Source organism: Peromyscus eremicus, chromosome 14, assembly GCF_949786415.1.
Source record: "Peromyscus eremicus chromosome 14, PerEre_H2_v1, whole genome shotgun sequence".
Classification (NCBI taxonomy): Eukaryota; Metazoa; Chordata; class Mammalia; order Rodentia; family Cricetidae; genus Peromyscus; species Peromyscus eremicus.
Window position 1 is genome coordinate 81,687,159 of NC_081430.1, and position 25,246 is coordinate 81,712,404.

Consider the following 25,246-nt stretch of genomic DNA (forward strand, 5'->3'; position numbering starts at 1 on the left):
ATTTTTCTTTAAAGGAGTTTTTAAAGGGAATAGCCATTTTGTTAGTTTTTTGAGATGGACAGCTTGCCCATCTAGTTCAGGCTGTCATAGAAGTTACTGTCTCCCAGGCTGCTTTCTTCCATTGCAATCCAAAGGGCTGGGTTACAAGTGTACAAGTATGGTGATATTTGAGAAAAATAATTAGCTATGTAAAATATGTTCTACTAGTGAACATCAAACTAACCCTTCAAAATAGTGCCCTAGGACAGTGCAGATATTCTAGGCTCTATCCCAGCCAGACCCTGAGGATGTTCTTTAAAAAGTTTGTGATTTGAGCTTTATAAGTGCTTCCCTATGAACAATGTAATAGCAAATGCTGATGTTTTCTTCACAGTGAATTTTCAAATAATCTGGCATGAATAGCAGCTCTGATAGATACAGAAAAAAACACAGGCTTGAGCCAAAATAAGTATTATCTGTATATTCTTTTTTCTTTTAACTAGCATGAAGAAAATTAAAATTGCAAATACATATAAGTAAGCATCCAATGTTTGTGAGTCACTATGAAGGTCTGTGACTGCAGAATAAAGGTTTTTATGTCAGTGGCTATGGAGTTTTCTGCTTATAGTTCAGCTTTTGGTTTACAACATAAAATTTTGATAATCTTTTGCATTTGAGAGCATGCCTTTGTTGGGTTTTTGTTGTTGTTTTCCTATTTTTAGCTGTCTTTTCTTAGTTGCTTTTGTTTGTGAGACAGGGTCTCACTAACCTGGGCTAGCCTGTAGCTCACTGTGTAGATGCCCTGCCCTCTTTGAGTTTTGTTTTGTGTTTTGAGACAAGTTTCTCTGGGTTGCCCTGGAACTCTCCCTTTGTATACCAAGTTGGGATTGAAGGTGTGCTCCACTGCCTAGCTCCCTACGTGAGTCTTAAAGGAACCAAATTAAGAATGGATATAAATACCCATAGGAAAAAAAATAATTAAAAGAAAGTTCAGCTACTACACAATTCAATTCACATTCTGTATGAGAATAGAAAGGCCATCAATCCAACTAATAAATAGTGTGTCATTTTTTCATTGTTGCAATAATAAGTAGTGTCATTTTCTCATTATTGCACTATTTTCCACATTCTTCCCATATAAATGAACAATGGGGGGGGGCTTCCTAAAGGTAACTTTATTGTATGAGGTATGTATGGTATGTCTCGTCCCTGCTGCCATTCTGCTGATGGGAAAGATGACATAAAAAATGCTGCATGAAATCTGTATTGAAACAGGGTTGAGAATGTAGGGAGAAAATGGACATGGATGCTCTAGTGTTAGAACTAGGCATTCTGGGAAATAGAAAAAGGTAATTTCACCCTGTGTAGCCCAGTTTGCTCTATAATTTGTTAAGTCAGTATTACCTCAACTCACTGACCTGGCCCCATCTCCTGAGTATTAATTAGTATTACAGACATAACTGTTGATAATCGTCTTTGCAATTACATAAAGTTTTATGTTGCAAAATCAAAGTAGGAACATTTCCTGCTCTCCATATGTTTGCATCTTGGAGGACTTTCAGATTTGGAGCCTAGAACATGAGAAGTTTCTCAGGTTCCTTTCACCAATCGCTTTGATTTACGAGGGCACAAACGATAAGTTATATCCATGTTGAGGAACTGTACAAATAAATCCTGTGAAGAAATAGGAAGTGTTCGGTTTTGAATGTCATCACAAAACGGGCCATAGTCTGGAGGCAGAATAGGTTTCAAAGATAATCTTTGTCTACATGATACACGTTTGATACAGGCAGGGAACACACGAATCTCAGTCTCAACCAAGAAACAAGGGGAAAATGTCATCGCTTGTAGCCTGGGAGAACACTAGACTCTCCTCAAGCCATACAGATGCCTCAGATCGCGTACCATCTTAGACCCCCAGCATTGTAGCTACAAAAGAGCAAGACCAGCTGCGGCCCCCAACCCTCGCCCTCTGTGCGCTCTGTCGGAAGCTCCGTCCCCTTCCGGGGTTCGTGGCCAACGTTGCGGAGGCCGGAAATTACGACACCGATGAGGCCTCTAGGGCGGGGCCTAGGACGACCTGCTCTGTGGTCCGCGAGTTCTTGTCGGAAACAAAACAGCGGCGGCTGAGGCGAAACCTGGGCTGCGAGCCGGCCGCTCCGGCGCGGAGAGAGAAGGTGCGTGCCCGGGATGTGAGGGACAGACGGTGTCCCTGCCAGCTGCGTCCGCTGGTCCCTGCCGAGTGCCGGGGCCTGAGTCTCTGCGGGCCGCGCAGCGGGCGTCCTCGAGGATGAGGGGCGGGGTCCGACCGGGCGGACACCGAGGAACCCCGCATGGGAAACGGGGGGCGGCAGGTTTCTCGGGGCCCGGTCGGTGCGACCAGGCTGAAAGTGACTCCCTCCGAGCTTCGGTCCGGAAGTGCTGGCTTTCCCCGGCGGCCCGGAGCAGGTGGCTGCCGTCGGGGGTGGCCCTCTGGACGGGAGTGGAGCCGGAGATAGAGGAAGCGCCCTAGGCTGGGTCTGCTTGAGCAACTGGTGAAACTCCGCGTCTCCTGCCCCGAGTGTGTCCTGGTCCAGAAGTGAGTGGCTCTCGGCGCTAACTTCTCTGTGTCTCCATTGCCAAGCGGAGAGTCGTGTGGCGCTTGTTCCTTCATCAGAACTGTCACGATGCATGTGTATGCCCGACGCTTGTAGACGTCTTGAGTGCCTGGTTTTTCTTACCTTGCACGTTTTTAAATGTGGCACTGCCGTGGACAGAGGTTTGCTTCAGGCACATCCGTCTGGTAGTGAGGCTGGAGTGCCTAAGAGAATTGAGGTAACTTTTATATAATTGGGAGAGATGAGAGTTATAGTAACAGGAATGTAGAAGAAACGTGAGCAAGACAGGAGATCAGTTCAGCTCAAGTGTAAGGCTGACTGAGTTCAAGTTTGGAGAATGAGAGAGAAATAAGGAAGTTAGGAAGTGGTTTGAAAATACCACGTTTGAAGTGTCAGCGGTTGAAGATGGCCTGAGGTCAGAACTGTAAATTGTAAATATGGGTCACTTAAATAGATTTACTGCTTGGTGTTGGAATAGCGAACTGGGTGAACCTTAGGAACTCACAAGGAGCCGGGTGGAAGGAGGAGGGCGAGGAGGCAGCTGAGGATGAGTGTAGAACCACAGTAGTGCAGTGTCACAGAAGCTGAGAAGGCAGGAGCCTTCAGGGAGGGGAAAGCGTGGTCAGCGACTTGGAATGAAAGGCCTGGTGGTGTAGAAGAATCTGAAAATTTGGAGCAGCATTGTATTGTTGAAAGACGTGAACCACAAATGTTAGATTTAAATGTCCCAACAGACACCTTTTTAAAGGTTACAAGAAACAGGTGAAATTAGTTTTAATGATTTATTAATCCAGAATAGCTAACAGTTTTATTTTAACATGTAATCAGTGTAAAAATTAACTTGTCTTCCTCTCTAGATAGGAGGCTCTTAAGTGAACAGAAGCAATATCTGATTTTATATTATCCTGGGCACTTGTCACAGTGTTTCATTGTGTAAAGGAAACCCAGTTCCTCTTTGATGCTAGAAGAATTCTTGTTTGGTTTTCTTAATGCCTTGTCCAGTTCCTTGTTTAAGTTGAGAAAAGCAGAAGAATTTAGGCAATGATAATCAAGCTTACAAGTTAATTAGATGTAAATATTCATTTTAAATTAAAAATTAGTTGTATTCTATCCATTTCCACAGAAGGTTGAGATGGTGACTCACAATAATTATAACTTGATTACAGGGTTATTAAAATTAAAATAACATTGAGGGAAAGAGTGTGGTTGTCAGGTGTGCAGGTACGGTGGCATGCATTTGGAGTTCCAGCTTCGGCAGGCTGAGCAAGAAATCAAGGCCAGCCTTGATGACAGAGAGACAGAGAGAATAAATGAGATGAGATTAGTCCTATCTGACCTGAACCTATTACAGTCTATAGTTTATTTATAGGCTGTGTAGGTAGGTAGGACATACAGTGCATACTGTGTGTGTATAAAGACGATGTAGGGTCTTATTGTGTGGGCCTGTGTATGTGTACACTTGTGTACTTTATATGCAAAACTACAGTCTTTGTCTATATATGTGACTGCATGCATCCATGCATGCAAATGAGAGGCCAGAGAAGGACATTGGGTGTTTTTCTCTATTACTTACAACCTTATTTAAAATGTGTGTGTGTGTGTGTGTGTGTGTGTGTGTGTGTGTGTGTGTGTGTGTTGTGTGCAGGGTTAGGGGATGGTGGTGGTGGTGCCATGGTGCGTGTGTGGAAGCCTGAAGTGAGTTCTCTCCTTCCACCTTTATGTTGGTACTGGGGATTGAGAGTAGGTCTCCAGGCTTGTGGGGCAAGTACCTTTACTTCCTGAGCCATCTCAATAGCCCCTTATTATTTCTTTTAAACTTAATTGTTTGTTTTGTTTTTTGAGTGAGACAGGGTCTTTCTATCTAGCTCTGGCTAACCTGGAACTCACTAGATAGACCAGGCTAGCCTCAAGCTCACAGAGATCTGCCAGAACTAAAGAAATGCTCCACCACACCCAGCTTTAATTTTTAAAAACGTAATTATGTGTGTGTTTGCACATATTTGGGATCATGTGTGCGGTGATACAAACGATAATACAAAGCCTAACTTTGTGGAATCATTCTCGTCTACATTTATGTGGGTTCTGGGGATGGAATTAAGATTGTCAGATGTGTGCAGCAGAAGCTCATCGGCCCTATACCTTATCTTTTAAGCCAGGGTTTCTTTGTGGAACCTGAAGCTATTTCAGCTAGATGGGCTGACCATCCATCTCCTGGGATCCTGACCTCTACCCTGCGGTGTTGGGATTATAGACACAGTAGCATGCCTGCTTTTATGTGGTGCTGGGAATTTGAGTTCTGGTCCTTTTACCTTCACAGTGTTTTTACTCACCGAGCCATCTTCCCGGATCCTGCATACTGTCTTAATATACTTTGAGACTGTTGGTCTGTTTCACTGTAGACCTCTATGTATTTGACTTTTGTGATTCCAAGGCTCTTAGAAGTACTACCAAGCATATATATTTGTATCACATTGCCTTTATAAAATCTAGAAAAGATCTACATTCTAAAAACATTTACTCATGAAGGTTTGAGATAAGAAATCCTCAGCTGATTTTAGCTCATCTTCATTGTGTCTACTGAGCCAACCAGCAAAGCCATTGTTTTAAAACAAGTTGCGACAGTAAGTCTCCATAGCAGACCTCCTCCTAAGCTAGCAGCTCAGAGCAGGTAGAGCTCACTCAGGGCTCTGCTTCAAGGTGGAAATGTGTGGGGCGGTTGGGACCATTTTGATTTGAGCATCTTATTATGGGGCCCAGGTTGAGGGGGCAAGGACTACCAGTCCATGCTAGTGTCGTATACGATGCCAGATGCAGAAGCAGGCAAGGCCAACTGCACAAGCATAGTGCACGTATCTATCTGCCAGTGTCCATCAGCTAAGAGTGCATTGGCAAAGGCACATTATAGGATCTCACCTAAAGGCTTAGAGTAGATAATGGACTTCGCCCATCATTAGGCCAAAATCCAAGGAGGCTCCAGTCCTTATATAAAATGGTAGAGTATTTGGGGCTGAGAATGTAGTCATGTACAGAGACCTGCACTTGATCCTGAGCACTGAACAAAAATCTATTTATTGCTTATAATCTATACACAAATCCTCTTGTATACTTTAAATCATCTCTCCATTAGACTATCTAATAATGCACATACTATGTACATCATTGTTACACTGTGTTGATTAAGGAAGAACAAGGGAAACTACGTGCCAAATATTTTCAGTCTTCAGTTGGTTAAATCCTGAACCAGAAGATATGAAGGCTAACCATTCTTCCCTTGGGGGTACTGCAGGGAGGAGAGAATATTTACTGAATAATAATTTTATCTACCACAGATGGCTCACAGAGGTGGAGTGGGATGAAAAGGGGGGGGAAAAACACCCTCAATAAAATGCATCACCACCCTTGCTCTTTTTAGTTCCATCACTTTCAAAAGAGCTCTTATAGGGCTGGGGAAATGATTTGCTCTTTATACCTTAAAAATCAAGAGTCTGTCTTGGCTATTCCTAAGTTGAGTGATTTTTATTTCAGTTATAGAATACGGTTTAGAGTTTGGTTACATTTATTATTGACTGCGAGCCTTTAGAAACTGAAGCAGAACCGGGTTTGGTGGTAAACACTTGTAATCCTAGCACATGGGAGTTGGAAGCAGGAGAACCTCAGATTCCAGCACAGTAAAACCCTGTTCGGATAAATACATAAATACCAGGGCACACCTTTAGTCCCAGCACCCAGGAGGCCCAGGCAAGAGGATCTCTGTCAGTTTGAGGCCAGCCTGATCTACATAGCAGATTCCAGGCCAGCCAGGCTACATTGTGAGACCCTGTCTCAAACAAACAAACAAACAGGTAACCAAAGGGCGAGCTGAGGGTGTGACTCAGTGCTGGAACACTTACCTAGTTTGTTTGCTTCCCCCCAACCAAAATAAATATATCAAAACTAATCAGAATTTGGGCTGCCTGTCAAGGAGCAGCTGTCAAAATGACAAGTAGAAGATAGATATGAGTGGGAAAAAGTGTGTGTGGGGTATGGGGGGAGGGTCCTAAAAACCGCCTAAGTGCCCTATGCCTCTTTGTGCAGCCTGTTGGTCAGTTGTGAGACCCTGGCCCCAACTTTCATGAGAAAGCTTTAGTTTTCTTAACAGGCAGCTTGGAGCTCCTGGGGCCTTCGGCAGTCTCAAAAAGGAGGTAGACATGTGGTAACAACAACAAAAGATGGATCTGGATAACTCTTGTCCCCTTAGGGTCAGAATATCACTTTATGAAGTTAAAAAGGCCCACCTTACCGTGAACATGCCAACCACCTCATAAATATTCATCACAAAATCTCTAAAATTAGTAGCTCAGAATCCACTGTTCTGCTCCTCCTGCCTTTTTTTGTAGCCCATTCAGGTCTCTCTTTGGAATATGTACATTGCTAAATAAACTTTGGCTTATTCTGTGTGTGTTTGTGTGTGTGTGTGTGTGTGTGTGTGTGTGTGTACTGATTCCCACCCCCCTTAAGAAATAAGACCCCCACTTCAGGTCATAGCAACACTACCCACTTTGGTAGGAATATAAATTAGGAGGTCTTTGACCCTTGAAAACTTTTTTTTTTTTTTTTTTTTTTTAAAAGATTTATTTATTTATTATGTATACAGTGTTCTGTCTGCATGTATCCCTGCAGGCCAGAAGAGGGTGCCAGATCTCATTACAGATGGTTGTGGGCCACCATGTGGTTGCTGGGAATTGAACTCAGGACCTTTGGAAGAACAAACAGTGCTCTTAACCTCTGAGCCATCTCTCCAGCCCAGCCCTTGAAAACTTTTTGCATATTTGTTTATTTATTTCCCCACACCTTGAAAGCCTTTTAGCACTACAGTGCATTTATGAATAGCAAAAATAATTTTAGTAATTTCCAAAGTGAAAGAAGCTGGACAAGTGGGTTAGGGACATTAAGCCAAAGGCCCTTTGTGGTGTTCAGGTCATGATTATGTATCGTGAAGATGTTTTTGTAATGTGCCAGTTTTGTTTACATTTCTCTTAAGAGTTAGGAAATGAGTTCAAAGGTTTAGTTGTTACCTTTGAATACAGTGAGAGGGGAGACAGTACTTTTCATGTTCTTTTCTTTAAAAGATTTTAAATTTTAATTAAGGTCTCTTGTAGCTCAGGCTGGTTTCATACTCACGGTGTAGCCAAGGATGACCCTGAACTTCTAATTCTCCTGCTTACATTCTGTTGGAATTCCAAATGTTCAAACCCGTACTGGTTTATGTGTATGGAGATTGAACCCAGGGATTGGCCTGTGCTAGGCAAGTACTCTATCAACAAGCTACCTCCCCAACCCTGTGGGTGCTTCCTTGAATGGGATTTTCTTCTAGGAACCTATTCTGAAACTTTAAACATTGCTTCTGTGATGTTTTTGAAGTTTTAATGTATAGAGAAGGTTTCTAGTTGGATAGACCTTTTTTTTTTTTTTTCCCTCACACGTGGAATGTGTACATGGGTGCATGCCTGTTTTGTTGTGTGCCTAGGCTGATTTCTGGTATCTTTCTGGATCACTCTCTACCGTATTCACTGAGGTATGGTCTCGAACAAACAGCTAGTCTGGCTATCGAGCTTGCTTTGGGGATACCCATTCTCTGCCCTCTGTGTTCTGAAATTAGAGACAAGCTGCCAGACTCACCCAGTATTTAAATGGGTTCTGAGGAATCGGATCTCCAGTCCTCACATTGCACAGCAATCACTTTAACCACTGAGGCATCTCCCCAGACCCTGCATAGACTTTTCTGTGGAGCATGTCTAAGCTTTGAGATTATTCGGAGTTCTGGGACTCTTTTTTTCCCCCTTTGTATATCTGCCTTTGTTTTCCCTAGTACTAGGGATGGACCCCAGGGTCTGCACATATTAGGCAAGCAGTCTGCCACAGAGCTGCATCCCACTTGTGGTTGCTCATCAGAACAATGATTTCTTTTTCCTTTGTCTGACTGCCTAAGTTGTCATGCTAGGAACAAGCCCAAAGCAGAGGGTAGAAGTATTTACCAGATCAGAATTGATATGAAAGTTCTAGTAAAGAAAATATACTGTGGACAGAAACATGGGGTGTCCCTGAAAGGGAATGTGGTCCTTTCATAGCAGTCAAGGACTGACTGACTACCAGGCCTTACCTTCTGAGCAATTTGTATGAGGTCCAATCTGAGGAGGTGAGGGGTAGCCTACTGTCTTCAGTTGTAAATTATAGACTGACCATGTCAGTTAAGCACTCTGATAATTTAATTAGTCTCAATTGTATGTATAAGGTCAGCAGCACAGGCTCCATAGTTAGGATCAGATTGTTAGTGAGGGGTTTTGCTTTGATTCTAGCCTCTTTGTCTCCACACAGTGTCTGAGAGAAAGGGAATAGAAGGCAGTGAAGTGCTGCAGTGTGTCTGTCTTCAGCAGGTGTCCAGAGTGGAAAGCACCAGGATCTACACGCCTTCCCCCCTCCTCCTGCAATGCAGGGCACTTCCCAGCTACTGGCTTTCGGGGTTCACATCACTCCACTGAGAATGTTGTCCAGTTTGCCAGTGTCTTCTGCCATGCTGCCTGAACAGTGGGCTCACTGACCTTTTCCATCACTGTGTCCAGCTGCTCCTGGATCAAAATCAACTCTGTTTCAGCCTACCCTTTCTTTGTACCAGCAGTGTGTGTCTGTTCTCCTGACCTGGCATGCCTGCTTCTGCTTCTGGGCTCCCTCTGAGGACAGTTCTGTCAATGCACTGTGATTTCCCTAGGTGACCAGAAGAGCCCTGGGCAGAGCATCCTGACCCCCTGGGCCCTGGATTGGTTGTGTTACTCCTTAACCTTGCACAGGCAGATCCATTTGCCTTCGGCTGAGGTGTTTATTGTTTGTGACATGAAAATGCAGGGTCTTCGTGAGGTTTTTTTGTTTTTTGGAAGGGCAGGCAAGTGAGATTTGTTGAAAAGTAGAGAAAGAATTCCCTGGAATAGGGAGTGGGAGTGGAGGATTCAAAAGAGATGGCCCTCCAAGAGACTTTTTATTATTTTTAGAAGTTCTTGTAGATTTATGTGTGTAAGTGTTTTGTCTGTATGTAAATATGTGCACATCCGTGTGCCTGGAGCCTGTGGAGGTCAGAACGCACCAGATGCTCTGAAGCAGGAGTTATGAATGGTCATGAGCCACTATGTGGGAGCTGGGAAGCAAGCCTGGGTCCTCTGCAAGAGCAGCCCTTTAAATGCAGCCAACTCTGCAGCCCCCATGGGAACTTTCTTTTCATTCATTCATTCACTCATTCATTCATTTATTTATATTTTATGTGCGTTGGTGTTTTGCCTGCACGTATGTCTGTGTGAGGGTGTTGGATCCCCTGGAACTGGAGTTACAGACAGTTGTGAGCCGCTATGTGGGCTCTGGAAATTGAACTCAGGTCCTTTGGAAGAGCAGTTAGGGCTCTTAACCGCTGAGCCATCTCTCCAGCCCCCCCATGGGAACTTTTAGAGAGTCAAATGGAATAATGATTATGAAAAGAACTTTGAAAAATAGCATTGGGAATATGCCGAAGTGATGATGGCTGTGTTATTGCTGGTTCTTACAAGATTATCTGAGAGAGCTCCAGTATGATTTCTTCTAATGGCTAAACAGACTGTATGAGCATTAAAAAACAAGTTAAAATGACAGAGTCCCATCATAGCTTGTCCTTTTTAAAAATGAATGCTAGGACTGTCTGTGGAAAATACTTTAGACATCTCAGGTTTCACTTTATACTGAAAGCAGTTATTGATGTTAAAGATCTTGTTTACTTTAAGCAATGGTTTTGCTGGTAGTAAAAATGAGCTTAGTAAGCCTTGAGGTGGTAGCGCACGCCTTTAATCCCAGTTCTCGGGAGGCAGAGGCAGGTGGATATCTGTGAGTTCAAGGCTGGTTTGGTCTGTAGATTGAGTTCCAGGATAGAGCTGTGTATAGTGAGACCCTCTCTCAACCTCTCACCTCCCAAAAAAGTGTTTACTATAACCTAGTCTGAATTGCTGTAAAGGCCTTAGGCAGGGACAGTGTACTGTTTGTGGGTTTGGATTCCTTTGTTTACCAGATATGACGTTGGTCGAAATAGTTGACTTCTTTGTGGTTTTTTGTTTTGAGACAGGGTCTCATTATGTAGGCAAGGCTGGCATTAAACTCTTGAGAGATTTGCCTCCTGAATGCTGGGATTAAAGTCATGTGTCAACACACCCAGCCCTTGATTTTATTGTAAAATGAGTGGATAAAGTGAACATAATAAACTAATTAAATGTTCTCACTTCCTGTTTAAAATTTGCATGAAAGGAAGAAGGAAGATGAACACAAAAGAAAGCCTAAAGTGGTTAGGAATTTGTCATGAGAAGGCTGGGGTGTGGGTTGTTAGAGGGCTAGTCTAACATGAGGGAGGCCTTGAGCTGCATTCCCAGGAAACCCCTCACTTAGAAAAGCCGTTAGTCATGATTTTCATTGTCTGAATATAGTTAAGTAAGGATTAATTTGAACCAGATACTTTTACTAAAGGAAAAAGCTGCTTATGTATTTTTTCCTAGGAGAAAAAAAATGGAGTATGTATTTTTGTTGTTGTTCTTGGTTTTTTTTTTTTTTGAGACAGGATCTCTCTGATGTATGTATCCTGGTTGTCTGGTTATGTAGACCGGGCAGGCTGGCCTTGAACTCACTGAGATCCTTCTGCTTCTCCTTCCCTAGTGCTGAGATTAAAGGTATGTGTCACCTAGCCTGGCCTGGAATAAATATATATATATATTATATATATACATATATATTTTAGAAGGTAGATGATCCTGAAGTTAAACATAAACCTGACAGCCAGGCGTGGTCTCCCATGACTTTAATTCCCCAGCTCAGGGGATCAGTAGGCTGATCTTGGTACGTTCAAGGCCAACCTGTGAGTTCCAGGACAGCCAAGGCTACACAGAGAAACCCTGTCTCAAAAAGAACAAACAAAACAAACAAAGGTGACCATGAAACAGGATATTGAAAAAAAATGTTATGCATATTTGGTTTTTATTTTTGTTTGATTTTTACTGTGCTGGCTTTGAACCTATGGCCTAGCAAGTGCTCTGCTATTGAGCGATATAACCTCACCCTCTATGATGATATTTAGATACTATTTTTTGATACTATATCTTGGTAAGAGTATTGCTTAGTTATAAAACAGATCTTTTCTATATTTCTAAAGGCTTTCTATAAAAGGAGCTGTCGGTCTGAAAGGATTAGCTGATAAAGTAAATGGGAATATGAAGGGTGTCTGCCTGTAGGATGCACTCCTGTTCTATGTTGGAGTGGTTTATTGTTACTGTTTTTGAGACAAGGTCTCACTGTGCCTTGGCTGGGCTAGAATCTCTGACATCACCTGCCTCTGCCTCCTAAGTGGGTTCTTAAGCAAGACACAGAACTCTGGATCTGCTTCTTCTGTCCCCACCCCCACCCTTAGGGATTGAATCCAGAGCCTCAAACATGCCAGGCATGTACTGAAGTCAGCGCCCACCCCCCTTTCTTCTGCTTTTATAAACGATAAGCCATCAGTGGTGGGGCAGTTGGGTAGGGTGAAATGCGACTGCTAGAGGATTGTGAGGTGAAAGCACCACACAAGTGATGTTATGGAGATGCGATAATTAATTTAGAGTTGTCAGCCCAGAAAAAGAAATTTGAGCCGGGGGTGGTGCATACCTTTAATCCCAGCACTCAAGAAAGCCTCAGAGGTAGGCGGATTTCTCTGAGTTTGAGGCCAGCCTGGTCTACAGAGCAAGTTCCAGGATAACCAGGAATACACAGAGAAATTCTGTCTCAAAAAATCAAAACAAACAACAACAACAATAACAAAGGAGATTTGAGACCTTCTCTTAAAATCACGTGACACCCTGGTTTTGAAGTTAAAGAAAGTATCGCAGTGCTTGAGGTCTCGTTGCTATACCCAACGCAGTAACTCTGTCAGCCAGAGTCATACGTGGCAAGTTAACACATTTCTTCTGGCTTGCCAATATTTGAGTGGATTGGACTAATTATGAGTGGCCTGGTAAAATCCTATTTCATACTTAATCCAGGAGCCATCACGTGACGGCAGCCCTTTGAGGTCCTCGGCAGCTCGGCCTGGAGAGAACACATGAGAAAAAGGTTTGTTTTTACAGATGTAATTCATGAGAGTGTTTAAAAATAAGTCATCTTAAAGCGTGAAGTTCTGTTTTGTTTTTCCCTTTTCAGAATTCCAAGCGGCTCTGTGTTCTTTGAAAGGGTATTTCTGTACAGTTGCTCCAATGACAGAGATACCTGCACCCTTGTCCTACTTCCAGAATGCTCAGATGTCTGAGGACAGCCACTCCAGCAGCACCGTCCGTAGCCAGGTACAGTGTCGGCTTCTGAAGCTTTCCCATCATCCTCCTTACGCACCTCTGGAAGGTGCTGAGGCTGGGGCAGCTTTGTTCTACTTCGCTGACATCTTTATTTGCTGAACACTAAGCGGAGGGGGGGTAGCTATCATAGCCTTAGTGCTGGGGTCTTGTCCCACAGGCCTGTTTGATCCTAGTGTTCTGAGCTACTCCCCCAGCCCATAAGGCTATGACCACATGAGTGTTGATGCAGGTCTACCTGCATCATACCACCTCAGATGAAACTTTGTCCAACTTCCTGAGGTATAAGGACCTCATGATCCACATTATTTGTCTTGATCCTACTCTTCTGTAGGAAGAAGTGAGTACGTTTTATTACTTTTTCTAGTTTCTGGGCCAGTTTCTGAGAGTGTTCAGTATTTAGTGACAGTGATTATAGAATACAAGGTAAAGCATCAAAGTTCTGAGTCAGGATAGGGTGTGATACATGGTACAGTATATAAACTCTTCCCAGACTACATACACACACAGAAATCTATCTGTTGTAACCCTGTTTGCTAGCCATTGCTGACCAAGTGCAGACTCCACAGTGGGCCTGTGAAGTGACTAGGGAATTGGTAGAATTTCCTGAGGCACAGCCAGGATGGAGGAAAACCTTGACAAGGCCAGTCTAAGTTCTACAAGGCTGGCCTTAGGGGCTAGTGTGTACTTGTTCCTAAAGGTTGTCATTAAAGGCAAGTCACAAATGACTACTAGGGACTGGAGAGATGGCTTAGGGGTTCAGAGCAATTCCTACTCTTCAGAGGACTCAAGGTTTCTTGCATCTACATGAGGTGGCTCCCGACTGCCTGTTAACTGCAGCTCCAGCATGCACATACACAAACAATCTCCAGGTTTTCTTTGTGCTCTTTGTGACCCTGTTAGCTGATCATTGCTAATGGAGTGCAGACTCCACAATAGGCCTGAAGATTTAGATTCCTCACTTTCCTACCAGTAAAGTTAGATGATTTACTAAATAGTCTGTTATCTTCTAACTTAAATGTTTTGGCAGCACAAGGATTTGGGGTAGCCTCATACTAGAAAGCAGGACTTCTAGTTTTAAACAACACATTTTCTGTGATGTGGCAGTTCAGACCCAGATATTGTACATGATAGTTATGCTACATACACCCTCTCCTCTCCTATTTCTATTTATTGATCCTAAACTCAACGAAATTATAACCAAATAAATGAAATCTCTACATTTAATTTGGAAAGAAGAACTGGTTTTATGACAACAACAAACAACACAGAAAAAAATGGAAGTACCTCCTCCTTATCCCACCTTCTCTTCTCAGGAGTCACTCTTCTAAATTTGGCTCTTAGCATGATTACTATGAGAATGCAACAAAGACAGACTTTTGGAACTGTGTGTATTGCCCGCCTTAGCTCCTATGTTCTCTTCTTTTGTGAACATAAAATCCCAGCACTCGGGAGGCAGAGGCAGGTGGATCTCTGTGAGTTCAAGGCCATCCTGGTGTACAGAGCTAGTTCCAGGACAGCCAGGGCTGTTATACAGAGAAACCCTGTCTTGGGGGAAAAAAAAATCTTCATTTACAAGTGTTTGGTAGTTCCCAGTTTCTCAGCACACTGAGCAGATCTGTTGCCTGTGGTGGAGGCTTGAGAGGTCTCAGAGACAGACCAGATTGAGATCTCTGCCCACCCAGTGGTGTTGAGATGAGACAGTAGGGAACTGAAAGGAAGTTTTACTCTAGAGCAGAAGTACACTCAGAGTGTGCTGGCTTCTCAGGGGAGAATTCTGGATAGTTTATTTCATGGGTGAGCCTTAATGGAAGGGGATTGTTCCTGGATTAAATGGGGGGGTTGTCCAGATAGGAATCCAAGTAGGTTGGTTTCCTCCTCTGTAGGGTTTCTTACCATTTTTTTTGTTTTGTTTTGTTTTGTTTTTTCTGTCCTTACGAAGTTTTTGGATTTGTCATGGCAGTAGATGCATGATGGCAACAGCCAGTTTTGCAAGGCTAAATGAATAGAAATCCATTTTAAAAAAGCAGAGTATGGGTTGGCCATGCTGGTCCCAGTCAGTTTGAGCAGTGATGTGATAGATAAAACACAGCTCTGTGGTTGCATTAGTCTCTAAGCCACCAGCAGTTTGTCTGTCCTTTTTTCTGAGATAGGCCTGTGTAGCCTACCTCAGATCTGCTGTTTTTAGTAGAACAACTAGCATGGCCTGTCTGTCCCAAGAGTCCAGTGGAGATTTTATGGTTTCCCTACCCACCCACACACACCCTGCTTTACTGCCTTCCATCAGCGCCGTGCCCCCCCCCCCCCCCACTGCCTCAATGTGGACATGGCTTTCATGTTTGTTGAGGCCGTTGATTGGCTATGTGTGTATGGACTGTTGACTAGAAGATGGTCTAATTGAGTAATGGTTCACTTATTTCTGAAAAAAAAAAAAAAAGAACAAGGCTTCAAATCTACAAATAACTAAAGTCTGTGTTCTAAATTATCTTATAAATCAGGTATTCTGGGAGCTCTAATAAAAGCACTGGGTATTTGGCTGTAGTTTGGAGAAGCAGTTGGTAATTACCTTGTTGTTCTTTGAGGTACAATCCTGTGATGTAGTCTAGGCTGGCTTCAGCCTTGTCATTTTTCTGCTGCAGCCTCCAAATGCAGGGATTATAGATATTCATCACCATACCTGACTCTTCTTTTGGACTTTTTGTTTTTAAGTTTTTGTTGTTGGCAGTGGGAGGAGGGAAGAGGGGGAATCTGTGGTTGGTATGTAAAATAAATAAATTTCTTAATAAAGAAAAAAGGTATACTTTTAAAAAAGGGTTTTGTTTTGTTTTTCGAGACAGGGTTCTCTGTGTATCCCTGGCTGTCATGAAGCTCTGTAGACCAGGCTGGCGTCAAACTCACAGAGGTCCACCTGGCTCTGCCACCCAAGTGCTGGGATTAAAGGCATGTGCCACCACCACCTGGCTTGGGGGTGTGGTGTTTTAAGACAGGGTTTCTCTATGTAACAGCTGGAACATCTGGAACTCGCTTTGTGACCAGGCTATCCTCAAACTCACAGAGATCCACCTACCTCTTGTTCCCAGGTGCTGGGATTAAAGGCGTGTACCACCACTGTCTGGAAAAAGTTAAACAGTGTCAGAAATATATAATAATAAAGCCCTAAATGAAATGTACTTAAGTTTCAATAATTACCAATATGTAAATAATCTTATTTTATCTTTTCTGTGTCTATGTTTAATCATTTTAGTAGTTAACAAGATTCTTAATTTTGGAAACCCCTAAGTATTTTTAGTATCATCTCCTCATTTTAACAGTTTTGAAAGCTGTTTTTTTTTGTTGTTGTTGTTGTTTTTCCTTCTGAGATAAAGTCTATTTATGTAGCTCTGGCTATACTGGGAACTCAAAGTAAATTTTAAAATCCCTTTAAAAAATGATTAAATTTTATTTCATTTACTTTAAAAGAATCAATCATACTGTGTAATTTAGACTGGACTCACAAATCCTTTGCCTTAGTTTCCCAAGTGTTGGGATTACAGGTGAGTGCCGTTATGCTCAGTTTATTTTGATGGGGCCTTGCCGTGTTGCCCAGACTGGCCTCAACATCATGTATAAGCATGTGCCACTGTACCTGGCTGATGGTCGTTAAGAATGGTTTTATTGTGGTATAATTGGCATATGATAAACTATACATAGAGCGTTCCATGTGCTGACTTTGAACATGTATAAATACTCTTAAAATTCCACCATAGTCAAGATAATGAACAGACCACATCACTTCCAAGTTGCCCCAAGTTCCTTTTGTGTTCTTCCTCTTGCTCTTCCACGCACAGCAACAACCAACCAGATTTTTGTCACTGCACTCTGGTTTCACTCTTCTAGAAGTTTATATAAATAGAATCCTGCTGGGCTGGAGAGATGGCTCAGCCTTTAAAGACTAAGCTCTTATCAAACATAAATAGAATCATACAGACTTTTTGTCTGGCTTCTCCATTAGCATATTGAAATTAGTGGGTGTATTTTGTCAGTAGTCTCCCCTCTGTTACTGAGTTGGATCCCACTGTGTGCTTAGGTGTAGTTCTTTGGTCATTTACTGCTTCAGTATTGGGGGATTTTCAGTTTGACATACTACAGATAAGGTGTTGAGGATATTCAGTTACAAAACTTTAACTGGACGTGTATTCATTTATCTGGGGTAAAGGCCTAAGGGCAGACAGAACATAATCCAGCATTGCAGGCTGCACTGAGTTACCACCAGTCCAAAGTGGGTTCCTATCAGTGTCTGCGAGTCATCTGTCCTTGTCAGCACTCAAGGAGTCCTAAGCTTTGCGTCCTTCCAAAAGGTATGTGGTAGTATTCCTTGAGGCTTGAATCTGCCTGTCTCTAGTGAGCAATGGTGTTGACTGTTTTTATGTTTGTCACTCTGGTGCTACATTCTCTGGTGAAGTGTCATAATTTGTTGCATATTTTTTTGTTGTTGTTGTTTTGTTTTGTTTTTCCGGAGCTGAGGACCGAACCCAGGGCCTTGCGCTTGCTAGGCAAGCACTCTACCACTGAGCTAAATCCCCAACCCTTGTTGCCTATTTTTAAATTGTTTGTTTGGGTGGTTGGTTTTTGGTTTTTCAAGTAAATTGTTTTTTTATTACCAAGTTGTGAAAACTCTTTATATTCTGAGTATGTAAGTTATACTATATACACCTTGAAAATATTTTTCCTAATCTTGGCCTTCTCCTTTTAGTAATGGTGCTTTTTGCACAGCAGTTTTGAATATTGAAGAAATACTTTTTGTCTTTGGTGTGTGTGTGTGTATGAGCTTTTGTGTGTGTGTTATTAGCTAAGAAATTTTACCCTGTCCCAAGGTTTTGTCCACATTTTTTTTCTTTATAGTTTTATGTTTTACATTTATCTGTTATTGGGCATCATGGCACACACTTGTAATCCCAGCTACTTATTTGGGAAGCTGAGGCAGGAGAATCACTTGAGGCAAGCCTAGACAACCCAGGCTCAAAGACAGATTTCATTTTGATCTGTGTTCCAGTTTAAGTGGCTTTGTATATGGTAACCCAGTGTGGATCAGAGTTCGGTCTTTCTGCATGTGAACATTCAGTTGTATCAGCACTGTGGTTTGAAGAAGACTGTTATTTGCAGTAAAGTGTCTTTGCACCCCGACACACATCTCTTCATAGATTCTGGGCTCTGTTCTGTCCCATTGGTCACTCGTCTCTGCACCAGTGGTACATTTCCACTATTACTGTAATTGTATATAAGTTTTGATGTCACTACTTAACAAACTGGTTGTTATTTTGGTTTTGGTCTTTTTTTTTTTTTTTTTTTTAAAGATTTATTTATTATGTATACAGTATTCTGCCTGCATATATGCCTGCATACCAGAATTGAACTCAAGACCTCTGGAAGAGCAGCCAGTGCTCTTAACCGCTGAGCCATCTCTCCAGCCCCTTGGTCTTTTTTTAATCAGCTGGGTCTGATGGTGCACACCTTTAAATCCCAACATGAAGGAGACAGAGGCAGCAGATCTCTGAGTTCAAGGCCAGCTGGTCTATTTTGTTTAAGCCCTTAGTGTTTTTTTCCTATCAGTTTTCCTATCCTTTCTTTTAAAAGGTCAACTGGCAGTTTGAATTGCATTGAATCCATTCATATGTTTTATAGAGGATTTGTGGAGTTGATATCTTCATAATACCATTCTCCGTTGTATGAGTAGTATATTCCAATTTTTTTAAGTCTTTTAATTAAAATTTTCAATTGTGGTAAATAGCACACAGTTTAAATTTACAATCTTAACTTTTTACTCATAGCTTAATATTAAGCACATTTACATTGTGTTCTAGAGCCTTTTCATCTTGCAAAACCTAAGTATCCATTGAACTGTCTCCCCACCTGCACAATGACGGTTATAATTTCTGTTTCTCAATGTGACTACTTTAATGGTTGTCTTCTTGTGGCTTGCTGATTTCACTTAGCATAGTGTTCTCAAGACTCATCCACATTATAGAACGGGAAAGGATTTTCTTGTTTATTGTTTATTTTTTTCCTTCCTACTCCCTCCTCTCTCTCCTTCCCAATGTAGCCAGGACTATAGCTGTGCACCACCTTGTCTGGTTAGGATTTCTTTAAGGCCATGTAATGCTCGTTGCATGTTTCGATTGTTTTTTTTTTTTAATTTGGTATCCAGTTGTCAGTGATCATTTGGGCTGTGAGACTTCTGCCTCCTGTCTATAGAGGATAACATGCTTCTGGGAGTATGGGCGTATATCTCTTAAGATCCTGTTTTCAATTAGTAATTTAGTATATATATCCAAATGGAGAACCAAGGATGGTCTACAGACTGCTGCCTTAAATTAAAAATAGCATATGATCTAGTTATTTTTAATTAATTTGAGCAGGGTCTTGCTATGCCTCAAGCTTGCTGCCCTCCTTCCTCAGTGTCCTGAGTGCTGGGAGTACAGGGCCCTGCCCACCCATGGCTAACCCCCTCAGGAATCTACCTGTTGCATTCCTTAGTAGTTGTGCCATTTTATGTCCCAGATAATAAAGTACAAGGGTCATAGTTTCTTCATGTCACCACTGCTTGTTACTTCCTGTTTGGTTTCTGTGCTGGTTTTTCTTGCCTAGCTTTGCTCTAACTAGGCAAGCATTCTAGACTGAGCTACACCTGGTCTCTAGTTTGTGGGATTTTTTTTTTTTTTTTTTTTTTTTTTTTGATGATGGCTATCCTAATGCTGTGAGATAAGCTTTGATATGTTCTGCAAATGGAATTTGCTAATAGTTTCTTGTATTTGTAGGTTACCTGTTCACTCTACTACTTGTTCCTCTGATACATTTTTATGGTTGGTGTAGTCCTATTTGTTTTGCTTCTGTTCTTTAATTCTTCGCAGCATTCTGTAATTTCAGGTGTACATTTGGGGAAGCAGTCTGTAGACCACCCTTGGTTCTCTTGTTCCTGGAAGGTCTCACGGACCTCAGGAAAAGTGTTGTGTTCACTGTTACAGTTGATTGGAGTGAAAGAATACAGATTATCATTGGTAATAGAAGAAAGCACATCAGGCAGGCCACAGGACACTTGCATGGCATTCCAGTGGGTTTGTGCAGACAGTGATTAATTCTCCTGGCTACGCATGCGGCAGCACACTTGGACTACAACCAGGGAAACAAACTCTAGTGTCTAGGGTTTTTGTTGGTAATGATCCATACAAACATGACTGCCTTAGTTCTTCTCCCGCTCCAGAGGCCAAGCTGACACTGTCCTCGGCATAGATAACAGTCTACTGTAGACGGATTTCTAAATGGTCATATTAAATAAAAAAACACGGAGCCAAATATAGGGGTGAAAGCCTTAGAGAGATCAGGGAAATAGGGGAAGCCACCAGCCAACCTTATCTCACCAACTCTGCAGCTTCCAAATGCGAGCTACTTCCTGTCTTACCCATGCCTTCATTGCTTTGCTGTTCTGCCCTCTTCATTGGCTATCTTAGCCCAGCTACCTTACTTCCTTGTCACTGTCTGTCTATCTGCACAGACATCCAGGTCTCTATGGTTGGCACTGGGATTAAAGGCGTGTGTCACCACGCTTGGCTGTGTTCACACAGAGACCCCGCCTGCTAAGTGATCGGATTAAGGTGGTGTACTACCTGACTTCTTGTTTACTGAAAATGGCTGACCTTTCCCCCTTGATCTCCAGGCAAGCTTTATTAAAGCACAAATAAAATATCACCACAGTCTACATTGCTGGAGTGTCCCAAGGCTTCTCATTAACAGTCCTAATAGGATATTCCAAGGGTTTACAGATATCTTCTAGGACCTAGGTGGGCCAGAATCTTCTTGGCAGGTGCAGGGTTTAGAAAACCCTGAGGTGCTAAGTTGGTAGCCTTACCGCTCAACAGACCCGTAAATCTTTTCATGCACCTGGATTGGCTTTCTGGTGTCATACTGCCCCAAAGTAATCACATCCCGGGCTTCTTTACTCCCTGTTTATTCTTTGCAGAATGACCCCAGACTGTAGCAGTCGTGTTTATTTGTGTCCCTTGTCAGAGTAGTTCAGGACAAGACCTGTCTGTCTAGTTTCACTGCTTTCTTCCTGCTCTGTGTCCTGTCTGCACATGGCTTAGAGTTTCTCTTCCCCCACTGCCACAAAAGTAGTAATTCATACTTAGAAACCAAAACAAATTTATGTAATAGAAAAATGGTAAAAGACTTGAATATAGTTTATTTTTTTAAGATTGTTTTGTTTTGTATTTTGGGTTTGTTTTGTTTTTGTTTTTTTGAGACAGGGTTTCTCTGTGTAACTTTGGCTGTCCTGGAACTCACTCTGTAGCCCAAGCTGGCTTTGAACTCATAGAGATCTGTAGTTGGACTTTTCTTTGGGCCGCCAGCCATCTGCCGAATAAAGACATGGAAACTTATTATTAATTATGAGTGCTCAGCCTTAGCTTAGGCTTGTCCCACTAGCTCTTTTACTTAATTTAACCTGTTTCTCTTCATCTACGTTTTGCTAGGGGACCTCTGCCCTCCTCTCTTTCTTGCCATGCCATTCTGTCTGTTTCCACAGAAAATGCCTCCCTTTTCTTTCCCTGGCCTCCTCAGGAATGTTATTCTACCTCTCACCTTGATAGGTAAAAACCTCTTTTGTTCTCAGTCAGTTGCTCTGGAGAGCCTCGGGTCAGGGGGATGGTCTGAGTTTCATTTGCACAAGAAACAAAGCAATGTGTCTCCCCCCAGCTTGTCTTTGCCTACGTGACCTTACCCAGGTACTGGCTCCAGCAGGAAAGTTAGTTACCTAGAAGTTCAGCAGGTCTGAAAATATTTGAGCACGCAGGAATTTCATAATAGAAGACAGCTGGAATATTAAAGGCTGGATAGCACCAAATATTCATAATAAATGGCTTGCCTCTTGACAGGACCCTTGACCGGTCAAGGTATAGCTTTAATGCACAGCTAAATCTCTATAATATATTCTTGTGGCCTGCAAGACCTATGCACACTGTAACCTGTTTTACTGTGCACCTGAACCGTTCTCTGACCTCATGAGCCAAACGGCTAAGCAGCAGCTAGGGCCTCTGCCCTGTGGTTGGCTGTGCCCGCTCCTCAGCCTTAATTAAGCCTGTGGGCCTGGTTGAATGTTTAACTGGGAGCTCTGTTTAACTGGGAGCTGCATTCAACTTCCCCAACTCTAGAAAGTTGGTGTCCTCACTGTGGCAAGTATTTTTACTTAGTGTGCTGTTCTTCCTTAGCGTGCCGGCTGCTCCGGTGCTCTGCTTCACAGCAGCGCCTCTCAAAGGAGCCCCATCCATTCTGTTGTTGTTGTTGTTTCCAGCTTCCTCAGGCCTATGTGGAAATTCGGGCACCACATTGGGCGCAGAGATCTGCCTGTCTCTTCCTCCTGAGTGCTGGAATTAAAGATATGTGTCACCACTGACTGGTGGAAGACCTTAATCTTAAAAAAGAAAATGAGAAACTGGTTGTACACTTTTTCACATTTTCTTACTTTAAAACCATTTAACCTTTAAAATACATTGCACCTTTCTAAAAGTTGAAAATACAAAGAAAGTGTGTGTGTGTGTATGTGTGTGTGTGTGTGTGTGTGTGTGTGTGAGAGAGAGAGAGAGAGAGAGAGAGAGAGAGAGAGAGAGAGAGAGAGAGAAGAGAAACAATTATTCACTGCTGAGAGAGAGAAAAAAAGAACAATTATTCACTACTAAGTTAAACCACACTCTCCTAGACCATTTTCAGCTTGAAACAGGGCAGGCTTGGGTCCTGCTCTTCATCAATCAATATCCAGTGCAGGAGTGAGTTCTCGATCTGTCATGCCAGCTTTAGCCTAATTAAACTGTTGGTGCAAACTGATGCTTAGCTAGGGCTGTGGTGCCAAGACAGTCACAGCTATTCTAGTTCATGGTGGACATTAACCCATCAGGTTGGATAGAAACACAGACATCATAGTTTTAGCTGATGGCTTGATGACTTCCTTCTCTGGGAAAATGGAAGCCTAGTTTTATCTGTTTGTATTTTCTAAGTTTATTATTCTGCATGTGCTTTAGTCTTTATGACTTTGTATTGCTCACAGGATAAAGTCTCAAGTCTGATAGGGCAAATAAAGTTTTCTTAAGACCTGTCCCTACAGTCCGCAGGAGCTTTTTAAAGAGCAGAGGGTGTAGAACCAGGACTCTCTTTGTGGTACTGGGTTTGAGCCCAAGGCCTTGCTCGTGATAGGTGAATGCTTTATCACTGAGCTGCATTACCTTTTTAAAATTTTATTTTGAGACTGAGGCTTGCCACATTGCCTTCAGACTTGCATTTCTCCTGCCTCAGCTTCCTGAGTAATTAGAATTGTAGGTGTGCCCCACCACACCCAGCTCAGAGTCCAGCGCTTACTGATTTCAGTGTTGCCACAGGAGAGTACCTGGGATATAGTTGGAGTCTCCTGATGACTTATGGAATGGTGTCTTAGCTACTTTTCTGTTCCTGTGATAAAACACCATGACCACGGCAAATTATAGAAGAAAGGGTTTATTTGGGTTTATGCTTCCCGAGGTTTAGAGTCTGTCAGCATCATGGCAGGGAAGTATGGCAGTGGACAGACTTGGTGGTTGGAGATGGAAGCAGAGAGAGCGTTCAGTGGGAATGGAGAGGCTTTTAAAAACTCAAACCCTGCCCCTGCCCCCATTTCCAGTAAGGCCACACCTCCTAAATCTCCCAAACAGCACCATCAGTTGGGGACCAAGTATTCAAACATCTGAGCCTGTGGGGGACATTTTCATTCACACCACTGTAGATGGGTATGCTCAAGTGAAGTAAAAGAGAACCTGAGCCTACAAAGTCTTCCAAACTCCCTTGTTGGCTCTCAAATGGTAGATTAGGAGAACTTTTTTGTTTTGTTTTGATTTTTTTGTTTGTTTGGGGTTTTTTTTGGTTTTTTGAGACAGGGTTCCTCTGTGTAGCTTTGGAGCCTTTCCTGGAACTCACTCTGTAGCCCAGGCTGGCCTTGAACTCAGGGAGATCAGCCTGGCTCTGCCCGCCCGGCCCCCCCCCCCCCCGCCCCCCTCCCCTAAGATTAAAGGCGTGCGCCACCACCGCCCGGCAATGGGGAACTTTTTTCTGGTGGCACGCTGACTTACCTGGGTTGAGACCCTCTGACACTCACTAGCTGTCTGTTCCTCGGCTCTGAAGTGATGGTAATAAACAGAGTGACTGGAAATTAAAGGTTTGCACAGGTCATAGTTCTTGTTTCACAGGAATAGTTGGATGTTGTTACTCAACGTGGGACGTATTATTATTACTCTGCACTGTGTGTGAACGTGCGTGGCGTGGCATGCGTGTGGAGGACAGTGTTGTAGAGCTGATTCTTCCTCCACCTTTCCATGAGTTCCAGGGGTGAAAGTCAGCTTGTCAGGCTTGCTTCATTGGGTGGCGGGTCCCTTTACTTGCTGAGTCATCTTGCCCATGGAATGTGTTCTCAATGAATGGTCGTAATGCTTCACAGTAGTGCACACTCTGTAGTTGGAACTGAGATTTGAGGGTAGCTTGTTTTCAAATCATCATCCTGAGAGAAGTTGGTGTAATCAGTCTTCACTTACCAACAGTGACTATATTAACAGTGGGGTTGGCTCTTCCCTTCCATCCATCATGTAGTCTCAGGGAATTGAATTTAGATTGTTGGGTTTGCCAACAAGTGCCTTTGCCCACTGAGCCATCTGGCCCATCTGTTAATGCTCTTTTCAGTCATTTTACCATTGACAAAATTTAAGTTCATTTGCTAAAAATGAACAGTAAATACCAAAATAAAAGTAAAACTTGAAAAATAAGAAAATAAAGCCAGGGGTCAATGAGATGGATCATTGAATAAGGGCACATGCCTCCAGGCCTGGTGACCCAAGTTTGTGCCTGTACATACACAGACACACTGACAGACACACACGCGCATGCATGTGCACACATGAACACACAGAATCACAGCAAAGCCAGGAGTTGAGACTGTGGCGTGGTGATGGCAGAGCACCTGCTGAGCATGTGTGAGATATGAGGCCCTGGGTTCAGTCTCCTGCATCACAGACAAAAGAAAGAGGGCCTGTTAACCCTAAGCATAGACTAGAAATAAACATAACAAGATGACCCCTGCCTGGGTTTAACTAAGGACAGTGGAATCTTAGAAGATTGCAAACTCATTGTCCATTCATCTAGTGGCCGTGTTTTCTCTGCTGGATTAGGCTCAGTGAGGGTTGGGAAGGTGAGGACATGGATCATCAGAATTGTGTAAGACCATTGGCTGTTCATGAGATTGCTTGATTATTTGTTTTTGAGTCAGAGTTC

General features: G+C 42.8%; 1 protein-coding gene across 4 annotated transcripts in view; it reads left to right on the plus strand.

Annotated features, from left to right (window-relative positions):
* The first annotated feature begins 2,017 nt into the window (after positions 1-2,017).
* Psen1 (presenilin 1) overlaps positions 2,018-25,246 on the plus strand; it is a 45,230-nt gene continuing 22,001 nt past the window's right edge. Inside the window, exons 1-3 of one of the 4 annotated variants that reach the window (XM_059279297.1) lie at positions 2,018-2,156; positions 12,629-12,698; positions 12,786-12,925. In XM_059279297.1, coding sequence (XP_059135280.1) covers positions 12,839-12,925 — 87 coding nt within the window. In that variant the 5' untranslated portion in view covers positions 2,018-2,156; positions 12,629-12,698; positions 12,786-12,838. Of the gene's footprint in view, positions 2,157-2,298; positions 2,558-2,658; positions 2,794-12,628; positions 12,699-12,785; positions 12,926-25,246 lie in introns of those variants that run through there. The other 3 variants (XM_059279298.1, XM_059279299.1, XM_059279300.1) reach the window with 3 other exon arrangements.